We start from the raw sequence: 18818 nt of genomic DNA on the forward strand, positions 1-18818 counted from the left end.
GTGTGTGTGTGCATGTGTGTGCCCACAGGGAGACCCAGGTGGTGTGCAGTTGAGTGTGTGTGTGCATGTGTGTGCCCACAAGGAGACCCAGGTGCTGTGTGCAGTTATGGGTGTGTGTGTGTGTGCATGTGTGTGCCCACAGGGAGACCGAGGTGCTGTGTGCAGTTATGAGTGTGTGTGTGTGCCCACAGGGAGACCCAGGTGCTGATGCTGTGTGCAGTTCTCAGTGTGTGTGTGTGCATGTGTGTGCCCACAGGGAGATGTGTGCAGTTCTGAGTGTGTGTGTGTGCATGTGTGTGCCCACAGGGAGACCCAGGTGCTGGTGCTGTGTACAGTTCTGAGTGTGTGTGTGTGCGCATGTGTGTGCCCACAGGGAGACCGAGGTGCTGTGTGGAGTTCTGAGTGTGTGTGTGCATGTGTGTACCCACAGGGAGACCCAGGTGCTGTGTGCACGTGTGTACCCACAAGGAGATGTGTGCAGTTTGTGTGTGTGTGTGTGTGTGTGTGTGTGTATGTGTGCACACAGGGAGACTCAGGTGCTGTGTGCAGTTTTTGAGTGTGTGTGGATGTGTGTGTGCTGAGAGAGAGGCAGGGCACAGTTCTGTGTGTGTGTGCAGGTGCGTGTGTGCAAGTGTGGAGGTACTCTATGTGTGCCCACATGTGGAGACTCATGGGCAGGGTGCAGTTCTTACCCGATTCTCTTCCCGCCAAGGTCTGCCGAGTGCAGACGTGGGAAGAGGCTGGATGTACAGCTCAGGGCCGCCCGCTGGGACATGCTGGTGTAGACCCACCTCTCTCGGGCTTTAGGGCTAGACATAACAGCTTATTATTAATGCTCAGCCAACTGTGATGCTGCTCCAGGTCCTGCCCACCTCTGCCTGCTGGAGAAGGGTGCCAGCCCTGCTGAGATAGCCACATGTACCGTCAGGCACAGCCCACGGGCCAGGGCCTGCTTGATGTTTGCTGCCAAGGACCCTGGCCCCCACAGACCCCATGCTTGGCGCCTCTGGGATCCACTGCTCTTCTGCTCGGGCCCCGTCCTGGGCACCCAGGCCCTGGCTCCTCCCTGTGCTGCTGTTGTAAGTTCCATGACGTTGCCCCAGCGAGCCTGGGCATTCCTGGCTGGTAGTTCACCGGGGAGTCTCCGGTGCTTGCTTCCCCACCTGCTCACACAGCGAGACCTTCTCAGCTTCGGGCCCTGCTCAGATGTCCCTTCTTGCGGGAAGCTGGCCTGGACGCCCGGCGCTGCTGAGGGCTCACCCTGGGATCCCACCTGCCCACCCCCACCCTGGGTCTGGCCTCACCGTGGCCTGTGAGTCCTGGAGGGCTTGAGTTGCCCTGGGCACAGGCTTGGTGGGCATGTGTCAGTGAGGAGGGAACTGAGCTGAGGCCGGCACTGAACTTGCCCTGGTGTGGCCAGGAGCTCTGGCTGGACCTCGTTGGAGCTCATCTGAGAGCAGCCTGCATCACCGCGTGGCCCAGTAGCTCCCAATCCAGCGATCCGGGTGGGGCTGGGGCAGCAGCCTGGGTCCAGGTGTGTATACCTGGGCTTCAGGGAGTGTGGTGGAGTGGAGCAGCACCTTTCCAGCACAGTCACCACATGGACTCGGGGAATTAGGAGAGACAGAGGCTCAGGACAGAGGCACCCAGCTTGACCCAACTCCAAAGCACTCAGCCACCCCCTGCAGCCAGGGCCTGTGTCTCCAGTGGGCTTCGCGTGTGGACTGGGTTGGATATGGGAATTGGAAAATCGTTTCAGGGAGCAAGACATTTGCTGGGTGAAGCTTTCAACAGGACCTGGGAATCTTTCTAAATCTACTCAGGTGACAAAGTCAGTGCATTAGGAATTGGGGATGATGTGGCCTCTGGTGATTGCTGAACTCTTCAAAGAATATAGAACGGAAACCCAGGGAGGCAAAGCACATTCCCTCCTTCCCTCTTGCCATCCTTCCTTCCTGGCACCCTCTTGTACCAACTTTGGGCCAACGGAACCTTTAGTCTTAGAAGCATCTTCAGCCTCCCCAGCAGAGAGAGTCGAGAATCCAAAATACCCAGTAGCCTGATTGGAAAGCAGGGCTGGTGTAGACACGCCAGGTGCAGAAGGCTGGATGTAAACAGACCAGCCTACACACCAAACCCTGCTTGGGACGAGGCTTCCTAGGCAGGTTTTGATTCAATGGTGGTTTCTGAGTCTGCACAGACAGGAAACCAGAGATGGGCACAGGCACCTGGGCCGGATGCCAGGGGCCATCACTGGGCCCCAATGGGCCTGAGCGGCTGTGACCAGGTAGCAGCCAGAGTGAGCCTCCTGGGGGTGTGGGTTTCATGCCTGACCTTCTCACTCACCACCCTGCTGCACTGAGAAGGTGGCCATTGATGGGAACTGGGGCAGAGCGGGGCAGTGTGGGCACCCCTGCCATCCCCAGGGGCCCTGCTTGGAGGAAGACCGAGGTGCTGTGTGCAGTTCTGAGAGTGTGTGTGTGTGTGTGTGTGTGTGTGTGCGGATGTCTGCTGCCCACAGATGTCCGGCTTTTTTGTAGGCAGATCATGAGATCAGGAGTTTGAGATCAGCCTGGCCAACATGGTGAAACCCTGTTTCTACTAAAAACACAAAAATTAGCTGGGCACAGTTAGTGATGGCACACACCTGTAGTCCCAGCTACTCGGGAGGCTGAGGCAGGAGAATTGCTTGAACCCGGGAGGTGGATGTTGCAGTGAGCAGAGATCACACCGCTGCACTCCAGCTTGGGTGACAGAGCAAGACTTCGTCTCAAAAAAATGGAATCTGGCCAGAGGCAAAGGCCACAGCAGAGAATTAAAAGTTTCTGGGTGACAGGTACCTCCCATGCTCCCCACTCCAGGTGTCAGGCCCTGGCCTGAAGCAGAGGGACCTGCTAACCACGGGTGACACAGAAGCCGGGGCAGGATCTGCAGCACACATGCACACGCTGGGCACTCTATAGCACACGTGCACACATACAATCTGCAGCATATGTGCACACACCCACGCAATCTGCAGCACACATGCACACACCGGGCATGCCAGGCACTCTACAGCACATGTGCACATACCCACACAATCTGCAGAACATGTGCACACACCCACACAATCTGCAGCACACATGCACACACCCGCATGGTCTGCCTCAGTGAGGCTCAGATCTCATAAACTGGAAGACCTTCGGGTTTGAAGTCAGCACGCATTTGTACATTTGGCAGAAACAAGAATCCTGAGATCTGTGAAGGCGAGAAACTGGGCTGAGCTGGTGGATGGACGTGAGCTTGTAGGTCCCTGACCTGTGTCTGCTCCCTCTCCTCGGCCCGAGGCCTGGGCACAGCTGGCAGTTCCTCTGCCCACACACACTCTGCCCAGTCAGGCTCACACTTCATCAGAGTCCCGCACACACACTGCAGCTCCCTCATCAAAGCAGTCATCTGGTTGTAGCACCCCCAAAGGCGCTTCCCAGAATAGGGGTGCTGCAGTCACACCAGGCCAGGAGACAGCACACACTCTGCCCTTGAGGCACACGGGACACATGAGCAATCGAAGGCTACGTGAGGCCTGCTGTGAACAGGCCTGGTTCGTGGCTCACGTGGCTTGCTCAGGGGTCTGCAGGCAGCTTCCCTGGGGTAGCTCTGGCCTGGCCCAGGTCCTCAGTGGCCCCACTGGGAGCTGTCCTGAGGAAGGGGTGCAGGTGGGACCCCTGAGTGGACATGGGGCCTGCCCCAGCCACCGTGGAAGCAGGCAGAGGCAGGGCCCGTGCCTGATGGTGCCACCTTCCTCATGCTGGGCAATTCAGACGGTGGCCCTGGAGAAGGTAGCCGTGGGCAACTTTGGGCTGCCGACCGCATCTCATCTAGACGTGAGGGTGGGGGAGGAATGGGCCTGGATTTGGGCATCGGAGAGGTAGGAGGACGCCTCTCCCGGGGATGGTCCGGTGTCGGCGTTTCAGCTCCCGCAGAACAGCTCGTTCAAGACGCCTCTCCCGGATCCCGTTCCTCTTCCTTCCTGCCCATCTCTCCTGTGTCAATTGAGCATTTGCCCCAAATCCCAAAGCACAGCCATCCCAGTGCCCGTCGGGGATGATTCTGTCCCCGGTCAGGCTGGCCCACTCCTCCTCATGGACTGTGGGTTTGCTGTGTGGCTCGCGTGTGATCCGAGTTTCCGGAAGCTGGATCACATCAGCACTTCTGCACTAACTCAGACTGTGTTTACAGCATCCCTGTCGACAAGTCAGTGGCCCTGTCAGGCGGGTGGGAATGAGCCAGTGCGTGCGAGGAAGGGAGCAGACCCCTGGAGTGGCGGGGCCGGCTGGGGCCTCTGCCGGCGGGATGCAGGACACGGGAGCCCAGCCCAGACCTTCCCTGAGTCACGCTGTTCGCAGACGCTGAGCTGTGCTGCAGGTACGTCCAGTCGCAGGCCCGGCCGACAGGACAGCCGTCTCCCACTGCAGGCCAGAGGAGCCCCTCATTTATTTTCAGTTTCCTTGGGGCGTTACCTGTGTGATTAGCTATTCAGAGGTGTCTCACGTGTAACTGCTGTGCCGTTAAAACTGATTTCACCGTTTCTAACCTCCTCGGCTTGCACTGTCCTGCACTTCACACACGGGAGCCCTGCAGTAGGCCCTGCGGAAGTGTTTCCTCCAAAACAGCACTACACGTTTTTAAACAAGAATCACGTCTCTTCATAAGAGCACGTTGCACCAAAATGCCAAGCAGAAACCGGTGGCCAGTGATACTTTTTTTAGGGTGCCAAATGGCCACAAATCGGCGACCTTGAGAAGGGGTGTCCTGAGGGTTTCGCTGTCAGTACTATTTAAATGATCGACACGGTTAAAATATATTGGCTGTGGATGAACTTGTTTTCTGAGAAAAAAAGTGGCGCGTGGACGAGCTCCGTCCTCCCCACAAGTGGGTGTCTTCTGGTGTGAAGCCAGGAGAGCCAGGAGGAGCCCCTCCCACAGGACTGCCCAGCCCCACCCCAAAACCTTGTGCTGTTCAGGTGCAGGGGATGAACTTACCCCACATCTGGGCTGGGCTGCGCCTCAGTGTGGCTGTGATAGGAATGGCAGCCCACGTTTACACAGCTGGTATATGGGGCCCCTGCCCAGGACAGGGCCACCAGTCTGCCTGACATGCCTGCCCCTCTGCTGTGGGACAGCACAGGGAGAACACCAGGAGCTCACCCTGCACCGCGGACTCCCCTGCACCTTTTGTCTTCCTCAGTTAACTCACATCATGCCAGTCACAGGACAGGGGACTTCAGTGTGGATTCTTCAATGCCAGCCTTGGACTGTGGTGTGCACTTGTTTTGAGTTATGTCCTTCAAGTTTCTGAATTCTCTCTTTCATTTCAGGATCTGGAATCTCTTGTCGCCTATATCCAGAGCACTCTCTCTGCTCTGTACCCACCTTTTGAGGCCACGGCAGCCACGGTGCTCTGGCAGCTGTTGAGCGTGGCCGAGAGGTGCCACAGTGGGGACAGGCTGCACTGCCTCACCAGCTTCCTCCTCCCAGCCAAGAGGACCCTGCAGCACCTGCAGCAGGAAGCCTGTGTGAGTACCTCCCCTGTAGCTCTGCGACTGCCCAACCTGGAGGAACCTGCCCTTTCACTGGCAGGGCGGCAACTGGGCCCATCAGGGCACTGGCTCAGTACCTTCCTCTGACTTCTGGCTCCTCCCTCCTCTTCCCAAATGAAGGCTCAAATAAGGCTGCATATCCCAGAAACAAGGGTTTCTTGAGCTTGCCAGAGTGTGTGGGGCCCTCTTTGTCCCCCAAGACCAGTAAAGTTTTACTGCACTCTTAAGGAAGGAAACAAGTCATTCTCCAGAGTGAGCACCTCAGAGCTAAGTTACTACAACAGTCGCAGTGCAGGCCCACCTGGAAGGGAATGCAGTGAGCACCTGGGAGCTAGGTCACTGCAGCACTCACAGTGCGTGCCCACCTGGAAGGGATTGCAGCAAACACCTGGGAGCTAGGTCACTGCAGCAGTGAAAGTGCATGCCCACCTGGAAGGGATTGCAGCAAACACCTGGGAGCTTGGTCACTGTAGCAGTGATAGTGCATGCCCACCTGGAAGGAATTGCAGCAAACACCTGGGAGCTAGGTCACTGCAGCACTCACAGTGCAGGCCCACCTGGAAGGGATTGCAGCAAACACCTGGGAGCTAGGTCACTGCAGCACTCACAGTGCATGCCCACCTGGAAGGGATTGCAGCAAACACCTGGGAGCTTGGTCACTGTAGCAGTGATAGTGCATGCCCACCTGGAAGGGATTGCAGCAAACACCTGGGAGCTAGGTCACTGCAGCACTTACAGTGCATGCCCACCTGGAAGGGATTGCAGCGAGCACCTGGGAGCTAGGTCACTGCAGCAGTGACAGTGCAGGCCCACCTGGAAGGGATTGCAGCAAGCACCTCGGAGCTAGGTCACTGCAGCACTCACAGTGCAGGCCCACCTGGAAGGGAATGCAGTGAGCACCTGGGAGCTAGGTCACTGCAGCACTCACAGTGCAGGCCCACCTGGAAGGGAATGCAGTGAACACCTGGGAGCTAGGTCACTGCAGCAGTGACAGTGCAGGCCCACCTGGAAGGGATTGCAGCGAGCACCTGGGAGCTAGGTCACTGCAGCAGTGACNGCCCACCTGGAAGGGATTGCAGCGAGCACCTGGGAGCTAGGTCACTGCAGCAGTGACAGTGCAGGCCCACCTGGAAGGGATTGCAGCGAGCACCTCGGAGCTAGGTCACTGCAGCAGGGACAGTGCAGGCCCACCTGGAAGGGAATGCAGTGAGCACCTCGGAGCTAGGTCACTGCAGCACTCACAGTTCAGGCCCACCTGGAAGGGACCTAGTGAGGTCCTTGGAACTAGGTTGCTGCTGCACTCACAGTGCTGGCTTGGCATTCAACATGTCTTTCTCATTAAGATTAATCATTTTTAGCTTTCGATTTAACGTAAGAGATGTCCAGCTCTTCCTTTGACCTGAACGCTTAGATGCCATTGCAGGGTTATTTCTTAGCCTAATTTCAATATTATTGTTTCTGAGGGAATAGGGAGGCCCAAGGGAAGGGAAAGAGACGGAGGAATCCCCAAGTCAACGGGGCAGTCAGGACACGCACGACGTTTATTGATGAAGTTTGCTGTCGTATGTTAGCATGGTTCATGCCACCCCGAAACCATCACAATAGTAGTGTCAAAGGTCTCTGATTATAGATCACCATACTGATATAATTATAATGAAAGAGTTCAGAATATTGTGAGAATTCCTAAATGTTATACCGGGACACAGATTTGTCACATGAAAAATGCAGTATCTGCAAACCTCAATCAGCTGGAACAAGATACGTCTGTAGGTACAGGTGAGTCCCGCTGGATGAATTTCTTGTATGTTTGTGCTGTCGGTTGTTCTTGAGGCCAGGCTAGAACGGCAGTGAGAGCAGGTTGTGGGTGTGTTGCAGTGAGCCGCTGGGGCGCGCCTGGCTGGGTCCTAAAAAGCACAGCCTCCGTTGATCAGCACCGCCGAGCCCTCCGCTGAAGTTGAATTGGGGCATTGTTTTTAGACTGTGGCCGGGCCACACTGGCTTATTAGACTCGTGAGTGTCTTTGGTTAGAATGGCAGGGCTGGGGAGGGGCAGGCACGACCTCGGTTTGATTCCTTGTGCGAGGTCATGTCTTCGTCTGTGAGCAGGTACCTGGTGCACGTTTCACAGATGTTGACTAATATGGGGAAGGAACAGGTGCCTGGCAGGAGACTGAGCAGCGGCATGGGAGCCACGCTGCTTTGGTTAGAGCTGAGAGTTCCCGGCTGCTTTCAAAGCCTGCCCGTTTCACCTTCTTCCTATGCAGTTTCTTTTTCCTCTCATTCTAACAAACCACCTCTCTCCCCACCTAAAAACTGCTCGTCTTCTGGAAAAGTCACGTGAATTATTGTACTTTAATATGGATGCATATTTACTAGTATTTAATAAGCACAACACACAACTGAGGGACAGTCTACTTGATATTTATATTACTCTTTGCTTTTGAATGAAAAAAATTTGTTCATCTCTATAACAGGAGAAAAATGCATTTACCTTGACTACTATGACATTTTAGTTAATATAAATTCAATTCATGGTTTATTTAACATGTTCCAGTTAACATAAATTCAATTCTGTTTTTATTCACTTATCCACTATTATCAAAATATGTGGTTGGGAAATATATTAATATTGAGATAAATTGTCGTGGAAGGCTTCAGTGATGACTGTGGCCTGACCCTCAGTAAATAAACGAAATGCTTAATCACTTAACAAGCTATTTGTCACTTTGTTTCATCACAGTTTGGACAAAAATGTGCCTGGAGAAGTTTAGGGGAAAGGGCCAGGTGTGGCAGCTTGCGCCTGTAATCCCAGCACTTTGGGAGGCCGAGGCGGGAGGATCAGCTGCGATCAGGAGTTCAAGACCAGCCTGGCCAGCATGGCGAAACCACGTCTCTACTAAAAATACAAAAACTAGCCAGGTGTGGTGGCGGGCACCTGCAGTCCCACCTACTCAAGAGGCTGAGGCAGGAGAACTGCTTGAAGGCAGGAGAACCGCTTGAACCCAGGAGGCAGAGGTTGCAGTGAGCTGAGATTGTGCCTCAGCCTGGGTGGCAGAGCGAGTCTGTCTAAAAAAAAAAAAAAATTTAGGGAAAAGAAATCAGAAATATAGAAATAGGATATTTCCATAAAAGAGAGACAGAAGGGAGCTGGGAATTAGAATAAAGTAAATGAAATCAATCAAATAGAAGAACAGGAGGGAGTAAACATAACAAAGCCATGGGAAGTGAAGGGCACAGCGTCGTAACACGGGCCTAAAAACTAGACCAGAAAATTCAAGCCAGAGGATCGCTAGGAGCAATGTTCATAGCAAAGTATCGTAGCAGGCAAAGTGCGTTGTCGGGTCTGGATAAGATCATTCAGCAACACTACTGGTAACAGACAGCCAGGAATACGTCATCTGTGAGCCCCTAACCGCATAGCCTGAAAACGTGTGAGACGTAAGTGGACAGAATTGCAAGGAGAAATCCAGAATGACAGTGGGAGATTCTGCCTCTCTGAAAAGCAGATGGGGTGAGCAGACCACACACTGCGTGGAATGTACTTTCATTTATTTTTTTATTTTATTTTATTTTATCTTGAGACAGTCTTATTCTGTTGCCAAGCGCCAGGCTGGAGTGCAGTGGTGCGACCTTGGCTCACTGCAACCTCTGCCTCCTGGGTTCAAGCAATTCTCCTGCCTCAGCCTCCCGGGTAGCTGGGATTACAATTGCACACCACCATGCCCAGCTAATTTTTTTGTATTTTTAGTAGAGACAGGGTTTGCCATGTTGGCCAGGATGGTCTCGATCTCTTGACCTCGTGATCCGCCTGCCTCAGCCTCCCAAAGTGCTGTGATTACAGGCTTGAGCCACAGCGCCCGGCCGGAATGCACATTTAAACAGGAGAACTCTCTTCCACTAAGGGGCACACGTAGCGTGCTGAGCCCAGCAACTGTAGAATCCGTGTCCCTCCAACTGTCCATGGGACACTTCCCAAAGCTAACCAACATCTTACAAAATTCTTGTCCTTTTGTAAACGTTTATCTCAAGGGTGTACAATTAGAGAATATTGGAGCGAACAACACGTTCTCCTCCTCCCCCTCCACCTCCTCCTCCTCCTCTTCTTTTTTTTTGAAACAGGGTCTCACTGTGTCACCCAGGCTGGAGTGCAGTGGCACGATCACGGCTCACTGCAGCCTTGACCTCCTGGGCTCAAGCGATCCTCCTGCCTCAGCGTCAGAGTAGCTAAGACCACAGGTATGCATCACCACACCTGGCTAATTATTTTATTTTTAAATTTTTTTTGTAGAGACGGAGTTTCACTATGTTTCCAGGCCGGTCTTGAACTCCTGGGCTCAGGTGATCCTCCTGCCTCAGCCTCCCAAAGCGCTGGAATTACAGGTGTGCACTACCATGCCCAGGCTACATTCTTAAGTGTACCTGTACGCTTATCAGAATCAATTCTTATCCAGAAAGTGTCAACGAACACCAAAGAAGTTATATCTAAAGGCCACAATGCAGTAAAGCTAGAAATCAACAAGAAACCCTCACGTTAGGAAAATGTTTCAGCCTGTTTATGTCTAGTGTCCCATTATTGAAATGCAAGGTTTGTAGGAGTTACTTATATTCCACTGCTGAAGGCCATCTCCAAGGTCCGATTTTTCACACACAAAAAATTTGCAACCTCCAGAATAAATGGGTTCATGTACTGCTAAATAAAAGATGACAAAACCACCAAGAAAACTGTCAAAATATTTAGAGCCGAAGAACAGATGTGTCCTGTTTCCAGTTACAATGTGGAGGAACCAGCAAAGCAGCAAGAGTCCCCCAGAGAAGCCTGCGCAACTGCACCTTCCTTTAAAGCCACCCGAGAGGCAGGGACATGAAAAACGCCTGAAAGAACCAAACTGTGGAGCGACAGTGCCTCCCTAAGTGGGTAAATTACGGAAGGCAGTTTCACACCGGGGCTGGTCCCTGAGGCTGGAAGAGGATGGAGCAGGAGCAAGCCTGTCAGAGAAGGACCTTCTTTGCTGAGACAAGGAAAAATCAGCAGAATTTAGGAAACCTCTGGGCTGACAGATAAGAATCTGGAGAAGCCTCGAATGCAGGATAATCTTCTCTAAGAAATTCTCTTATAGGGAATTTTGCTGAGTACGTGGAAATTGAAGGGTGGAACTAGAAAGCAAAAAGAGATCTCAGAGTCTTACAGCCACACGGGGCTGGTACATTTGCATGATCATCCTGTACTCCCAGCACCTTGCAAGGCTGGGGTGAGCCACCGCACCTGGCCAAAATGCCCTTACTTCAATACAAAGACACACAAAGGTGGAATCTAAAAGAATGGGAAAACTGCCACTAAGCATCAGAAATGTTTGTGGCAGCATTAATATCAGATAAGTAAGATTTCAAGACAATGAGATTACCAGACACAAATGGGGACGATTTGTAGCGATGAAATGCTGAATTTATCAACAGAATGCCTAATAACGGAGCTTCAGATACATAAAGCCAAACAATTAACAGCAGTAAATGTAGATTTTCACACTGTCCTCTCAGCAACTGATAGAACAATTGGGAGAAGAATCATTCAGAATATAAAAAACCTGAACATTAGTAAAAAACTTGACCTGTTTGACACTTGACATTGCACACAACAAATGCAGAACACACATTCTTTCCAAGCTTACATGCAACACTTCCCAAAATAAACTACATGGTGTAGATAATTTTTTTCAAAATACCAATAATTTTCTAAGGACAGTGATCATACAGAGTTTTTCTTTTTTCTGACCACAGTGTTATTAAATCAAAGCTCAATCATGTAAAAGAGATAACTGGAAACTCACAAAATACTTGGACATGATGTAATGTATTTCTAAGTAATCCATGGGTAGAAAAGACTACAGTGTCCGTAGGGGACATTGGTTTCTATTTTCTTTTGTCTGATATCTTGGTAATGCGTCTTAGAATGAGTTAGGAAGTATTCCCTTCTCTTTAATTTTTTGGAAAAATTAGAAAAGGGGTGGTATTCTTCTTTAAATGTTTGGTAAAATTCACTAATGAATCCATCAGTTCCAGGCTTTTGGTTAAGAGATTTTTTTTTTTTTTGAGACAAAGTGTTTCTCTGTCACCCAGACTAGAGTGCAGTGGTGTGATCTTGGCTCACTGCAACCTCTGCCTCCTGGGTTCAAGCAATTCTGCTGCCTCAGCTTCCCAAGTAGTTGAGATTACAGGGTCCTGCCACTGCGCCCAGCTAATTTTTGTATTTATAGTAGAGACAGAGTTTCACCATCTTGGCCAGGCTGGTCTCGAACTCCTGACCTCATGATCCACCTTCTTTGTCCTCCCAAAGTGCTGGGATTATAGGCCTGAGCCACCTCGCCTAGTCTGCTAAGAGATTTTTAAATTACTGATTCAATCTACTTACCAGTCATAGATCTATGCACATTTTAAATTTCTTCATGATTTAGTCTTGATAGGCTTTGTGTCTCTAGGAATTAATCTAGATTATTCAATTTATTGATGTACAGTTATTCATAAGTTTTCACAATCCTCTTTATTTCTGTGGAATCAGTGGTAAGTAATATCCCCACTTCAGTCTGATTTTAGTGACATGAATCTTCTGTTTTCCATCCACCTAGCTAAAGGTTTGTCAGTGTGCTTTTTTCTTTCCAAGAAAACAATTCTTGGTTTCATCATTTTGTCTCTGGTTTTTCTATTCTCTACTTCACTTCTCTCCACTCTAAGCTTTGAGTTAGTTTTTTCTTTTTGTTTTAGTTCCTCAAGTTGTAAAGTTAGGTTGTTGATTTGAGATCTTTACTTTTAAAAATATAAGCATTTATAGCTATAAATTTCCCCCTTACCACTGCCTTTGCTGCCTCCCATGAGTTGAAATATATTGTGTTTTTGTTTTCATTTCTTTCTAAACATCTTCTAATTTTTCTTGAGATTTCCTTTTCGATCCATTGTTGTTTAAGAGCATGTTGATTAATTTCTACAATTTTGTGAATTTTTCTGTCTTATTCCTATTATTGACTTCTAACTTCATCCCTTTGTGATCAGAGAAGATAATTTGTATGATATCTATTTTTTAAGTCTACTGAGACTTAATTTGTGGCTTATCATATGATCTAGCCTGGAAGATATATGTCTCACATGTGCACTTGAGGAGCATGTGTATGTCCAGCAAGAATATCCTTCAAACATGAAGGCAAAATGATGACACTGTTAGGTAGAGTGTTCTCATATGTCTGTTAGGTCGAGTCAGTTTATTGTGTCATTAAAGTCCTCCGTTTTAAAAAATATAACTTCTGTCTGGTGGTTCACGGTCCTTGACAGTGAGGTGTTGAAGTCTCCAACAATTATCCTAGAGCTGTCTGTCTCTCCTCAGTTCTCCTGGTTTTTGAGGCGTGCATTTTGATGGTCTGTCATTAGGTGTGCTAATGTTTATAACTGTTACATCTTTTTGCTGTATTTAACCTTTCATTAATATATAAGCTTCTTCATGGTGTCTTGTAACATTTTATGATTTAATGTTCATTTTATCTGACATTAGTATAGCCATCCCTGCTCTCTTTCTCGGTCAAGATTTGCATGGATCTATTTCTCCATCTTTTCAGTTTGGATCTGTTGTGTCTTTGGATCTCAGGTGTGTTTTCTGTGGACAGCGTATGGTTGGAGCATGTGGGATTTTTGAAAAAATCCATTTTGCAGGCTGGGTGTGGTGGCTCACACCTGTAATCCCAGCACTTTGGGAGGCCAAGGTGAGTGGCTTACCTGAGGTCAGGAATTTGAGACCACCCTGGCCAACATGGTGAAACCCCGTCTCTACTAAAAATGCAAAATTCCATTTTGCAGGCTGGGTGTGGTGGCACACACCTGTAATCCCAGCTACTTAGGAAGCTGAGGCATGAGAATCACTTGAACCCTGGAGGCAGAGGTTGCAGTGAGCTGAGATTGCACCGCTGTACTCCGGCCTGGGTGACAGAACAAGACTAAAAAAAAGAAAAGAAAAATCAGTTTGCCAGTCTGTCTCTTGATTGGACAACACATGTGTATTTAAAGGAGTTGCCAATGAACAGGCCTTCTGCTGTTTTGCCCTTGGCTTTCTATGTGCTTTTTGTCCATTTCCTACACAACTGTCTTCTTTAGTGTTTACTTGATTCTTTTCTCATTTCCTTTTGTGTATATTCTATAGTGATTTTCCTTTTGATTACCATGGGGATTACATTTATTATCCTAAAGTTGTAACACTAATTTGAATTTATACTACCTTAACATTAATAATACAAAAAGATTATGTTTCTTTACAGCTTTGTCTCACCCCTTTTGGTTGCTGATGTCAGAAAATTACATCTTGATACATTATTAGTATAAAGTATTATTAGTTATTAGTAGTATAAAGTATTATTAGTTAAACATAAACTAATAATTCTTGTATTAATCTCTTAAATCATGTAGAAAACAAAAAGGGCCGTTACAAGCCATTGTCATGCTAATGCAGCTTTAATAACTTGCATGTATTTACCTCTACTGAGATCTTTATTTCTGAGATCTTTATTTCTTCGTAGTCCTTCAAGTAACCCTCCAGTGCCCTTTTACTTCGCCCTGCTGGACTCCTTTGATTGTTTCCTGTAGGATGGGTCTAGTGGTAACAAACTCTCCCGGCTTTTGTTTATCTGAGAATGTCCTAATTTCTCCCTCACTTTTGAAGCATCCTCTTGCCAGATACAAGACTCCTTGTCAACAGGATTTTTTCCTTTTATCATTTTGAATATTTTGACCCACTGCCTTCTGGACTTGAAAGATTCTGATGCAAAATATGGCAACAGTCTTACTGAGGATTCACGTATGTGATGAGTCACTTCTGTCTTGGTGCTTTCAGGATTCTGTGTTTGTCTTTGTTATTCAAAAGTTGGATTATGATGTGTTTTGGTGTGGGTCTTTGAGTTCCTCTTATTTGGAGCTTATCAGGCTTCTTGGATGTTTATATTCATATCTTTCCTCAAATTTGAGAAGCTTTCGCACATTATTTCTTCAAATATTCTATGCCTTTTTACTCTCCTGGAACTCCCACTTTACATATGCCAGTTGCTTGATGGTGTCCCACAGGTCTTTTAGGCCTTGTTCACTTTTCTTTAATCTTTTTTCTGTCTGCTCAAATTTGCCTTTTAATCCCTTTGGTGAATTTTTCATTTTGGCTGTTATACTTTTCAGCTCCAGAATTTGTTTGGCTTCTTTTTAGGACTTTTAATATCTTTGTTGATATTTCCATTTTTTCACACATCACTTGCTTTATTTTCTTCACATAATTTATCACTTCCTGACATCATTTTTATGTTTTTTTCTTTATGTATTAGCTACTCACCTACTATAATGTAAGATTCACCAGGAAAAGAATTCTTTAGTTCTTCCAGTATCTCTGAGCTGCTTTAAAGTCTTTTCCTAGTAGGTCTACCATCAGGTCTTTTCCAGGGACAGTTTCAGATTATTTTTTCCATTGAATGGAACACACTTGACTGTTTCTTTGAAGGCCTTATGACATTCTGTGGAAAATTAGATATTTGAATCTAATAATGTGATAACTCTGCAAATCAGATTTTCCCCTCCCTTGGGGTTGCTTTTTGTGTTGTTGTTGAAGTGGCATCGTTGTCTGGGGTAAATACCTGGGGTTCATCATTTCACACCAAGAAGATTAAGGACAGGGACACACATGAGGAGTGAGTTTAGGAGTGGAGGTTTAATAGGCAAAAGAAAGAGAAAGGAGAACAGCTTTTTCTCACAAGACAGAGGGGGGTGCCCGAAAGGGAAATCTGGCCTGCAGCAGAGAGCACCGGATTATAGGCGGGCTTGAGGAGGCGGTATCTGATTGACATGGGATCCACAGATTGGCTGGACCAGGTGTGACGTTTACATAATGCAGTGGCAGGGAGGCTGGCCGCCCCACCCTAATGGTATTATGCAAATGGCTTCCACTTGGCCCTGTCCGCTCGGTACTGTCCACGTGGCTGGCAACGAGAAGGGAAGATGGAGCCGCCATCTGGAACATGCCAGTCCCAGGCAGACTTTCCTGCTGGCACAGCTGCCCGCATTCACCCGACAAACTTCCAGCTTGCTTGTCTGTGTCTGCAGCTTGATTTTACTGCTGCTTTTTGTTAGAAAAGAGAATGACTTGGGGGATGCTTTTCATTCAAAGGAAACTTTACTAAGGACTTTCTTATTCTATCTGCCTAAATAATTTCTTCTTAACGTCTGTATCATTGTTTCTGCTTATTGTTTGGGGTTTTTTTTTTTATTACTATAGGCTGTCTCTGTGCCAAGACCCAGCCTGAGGTGTAAACTTAAGGTCATTTTAGTTCCTTCTGAGCCTGTTCCTTTGTGCTTACATGGGCATTTTCTAATTTTCCTTGTATATGCAGTTTTTTAAAGTGTGCTAGTCTTTATTGTCTGGTTCACTAAAGGGAAAGAGAGAAAAATGAAAGTCGGGGCTAAAGGGCACCACCTTTCAACCCTCTGGAAGTCACTTCAGCGGCAGGGGTGGGGTCTGAGCAGTGGGAAAGAGGCAGCGTCCTTGGTCTTGGGCCTCTGTCTGCACCCCTGGTCAGAAGCAGCACTGATGAGAGCCACGGTTAACAAAAAGAGTCAAACTCTGTAAAATATTTGAAGAGATTTATTCTGAGCTGAACACGAGTGATCGTGGCTGCTGACAGCCCTCAGGAGATCCCCATGTGCCTGAGGTGGTCAGGGCACAGCTTGGTTTTACGCATTTTAGGGATGTTGAGGCATCAATCAAAAACATTTCAGAAATACACTGGTTTGGTCCAGGAAGGCAGGACAAGTAAAGGGGGTTTGGTGAATTTCAACCTTTTCTGCTTGACAGCTGGTGAGTTTGTCTAAAGACGTGGGATCCATAGAAAGGAAAGCTTCAATTTAAGACAAAAGATTGTGGAGACCAAGCTTCTTTTGAAGTCTTTTAGTGACTGCTCCTAGGGACAATGGATGACAAAAGTTTCCTATTCAGACCTTTAAAAGGTGCTAGATTTTAGTTAATCTCTTCAGGATTGGGAGGGCCTGGAAGAAAAAGACCTAGCTGTGTTAACAGATTCTTTACAGCCCACAGATTTTCCCCCACAAAGGACAGCTTTGCAGGACCGTTTCAAAATACGGCAAAGAAACATATTTTGGGGTAAAATATTTTGACTTTCTTCTTTGTCACACTGTGTTATGCCGGAGTCAGACTGGAAAGTAAGCCTGGTGTATAGGGTTAAATAAAACCCACATGATGAGAATTCATGGTTTGTAGGGATGAGCTCCCCAGACCCCTCAGATAGGCATTTAGGCAGGATTAAAAAATTGGAGCTTAGTCCTCAGCTCCGATCCACTGTATTTGGTCACAGGGGGTTTCTGTTTTGTTTCTTGGGGGTTTTTGACCACACTGGTTCTTGCAAGCTGCGTGCAGGTCTTCAGGAACATGTGCACAGCTGCCTGCAGCTGGAGGTGGGGTCTGGGTAGGGGGCGGTGGGGCTGCCTGCTGGGCCAAGAGCTGCAGCTGACCGCAATCAACCACAATTTGCCATTCCTGCTTTTAGTAGACCCCAGAGTTCAAAGTGGTTATGTCAGACAGATTCTGCCAGCGCAGCTGCTGTCCACTGGGGAGGCAGACTGCTGGTGCCTCCTACTCCACCGTCTTCCAGAATCCTCCTCACACCTGGGATACTTTGAAAGAAAAAATCTAGACAAGTTCTACATTCATATTTCTTCCTTAAGGTTTTTAAATTCTTGCTGCACTTTCAAGATACTGTAAGACAACGCAGCACAGGTGTGTTTAACCCAAGAAAGACGGTGGGGCTCTTCAATTCAGCCGATCACGTTTGGGGTCTCCCATACTCAGCAGTGTCCCGTCAAGAGACAAAAACCACACGGAAATTTAATCAGGAGGGCTTCATTCGGAGAGCAGTTATCTAGTAACAGGATTAACTATAAAGGGTGTAAACCAGACATGAAATTCTAAGTCCCCCGACTGACTGAACAGACCCCCACCCCCTTGGCCACGGGAATCCCAAAGAAACTAGAAGAGCGAGTTCAGGCCAGGAGAGGAGGGGTCGGACAGGCCTTGTCATACCCCTCCCCTTGGAGCTGAGGCACAGCTGGCCAGCATTAGTATGAAAATAGAGATCAAAGACTGACAAAACAGATTCTGTCGCAATAAGACACCATATTTTATATATATATATACACACACACACACATATTTTATTGTGTTTTAGGTTTTGGGGTACATGTGAAGAACACGCAGGATTGTTGCATAGGTACACACATGGCAGTGTGGTTTGCTGCCTTCCTCCCCTTCACCTATATTTGGCATTTCTCCCCTTGTTATCCCTGCCCAACTCCCCACCTCCCGCTGTCCCTCCCCTAGTTCCCCCCCACAGACCCCAGTGTGTGATGATCCCCTCCCTGTGTCCACGTGTTCTCATTGTTCAACACCCGCCTGTGAATGAGAACATGCGGTGTTTGATTTTCTGTTCTTGAAGACACCAAATTTGAACCCATGGTGTACCACATGACAGACAGCAGGTCCCAAAGAAAATAAAATTATTTTACTCCAAAAGGTGTTTCTTTGCCATAATCTGAAATGGTCTTACAAAATTGTCTCGTGGGGATATTTGAATTCTGTAGTCTCCTTCCCTTTCTAGGTCTTCTTGTGACCCAGAAGAGGGGTAAACCCAGCATCTGGCACCGTTTAAGGTACAAAAAGAGACATTTGCCATTGTGCTCTCTGGAGCCTGCTACTTAGAAGCTTCATCTACATTACAAAAACCTTGTTTTCACCACCCCTTATCTTAACTCAAGTGTTCCTTTCTGCTGACTTCACTTTTTTAGGCAGAGATAACCTCTTTCAGCCAACTGCCAATCAGAAAATTTCTGAGTCCACCGCCCCCACCCTCCAATTTTGAGATGTCCTGCCTTTCTGGATGGACCCAGTACATACCTTACATGTATTGACTTACGTCTTTTCCAGTAACTTCAATCTCCCGAAGATGTATAAAACCAAGCTGTAACTAGCCCAGCGCAGGCACACATTCTCAGGATCTCTTGAGCATGTACCCCGGCTCAGAGCTTGGCTTTTTTCATCAACAAGGGTTAATAAGAGCTATGGGCTGGGTGGCATGGTGGCTTACCCCTGTAATCCCAGCACTTTGGGAGGCTGAGGCGGGTGGATCATGAGGTCAGGAGTTCAAGACCAGCCTGGCTAACATGGT

The 18818-nt window shown here is 48.2% G+C and overlaps 1 protein-coding gene across 1 annotated transcript in view; it reads left to right on the forward strand.

The window, feature by feature from the left end:
• The window catches only part of PLEKHG4B (pleckstrin homology and RhoGEF domain containing G4B), a 97865-nt gene that overhangs the window by 24880 nt on the left and 54167 nt on the right, over positions 1–18818 (forward strand). The window contains 1 exon segment of the mRNA XM_037735548.1: positions 5357–5554. Coding sequence (XP_037591476.1) covers positions 5357–5554 — 198 coding nt within the window.

Source organism: Cebus imitator, unplaced genomic scaffold (genome assembly GCF_001604975.1).
Source record: "Cebus imitator isolate Cc_AM_T3 unplaced genomic scaffold, Cebus_imitator-1.0 Scaffold835, whole genome shotgun sequence".
In the NCBI taxonomy this organism is placed as follows: Eukaryota; Metazoa; Chordata; class Mammalia; order Primates; family Cebidae; genus Cebus; species Cebus imitator.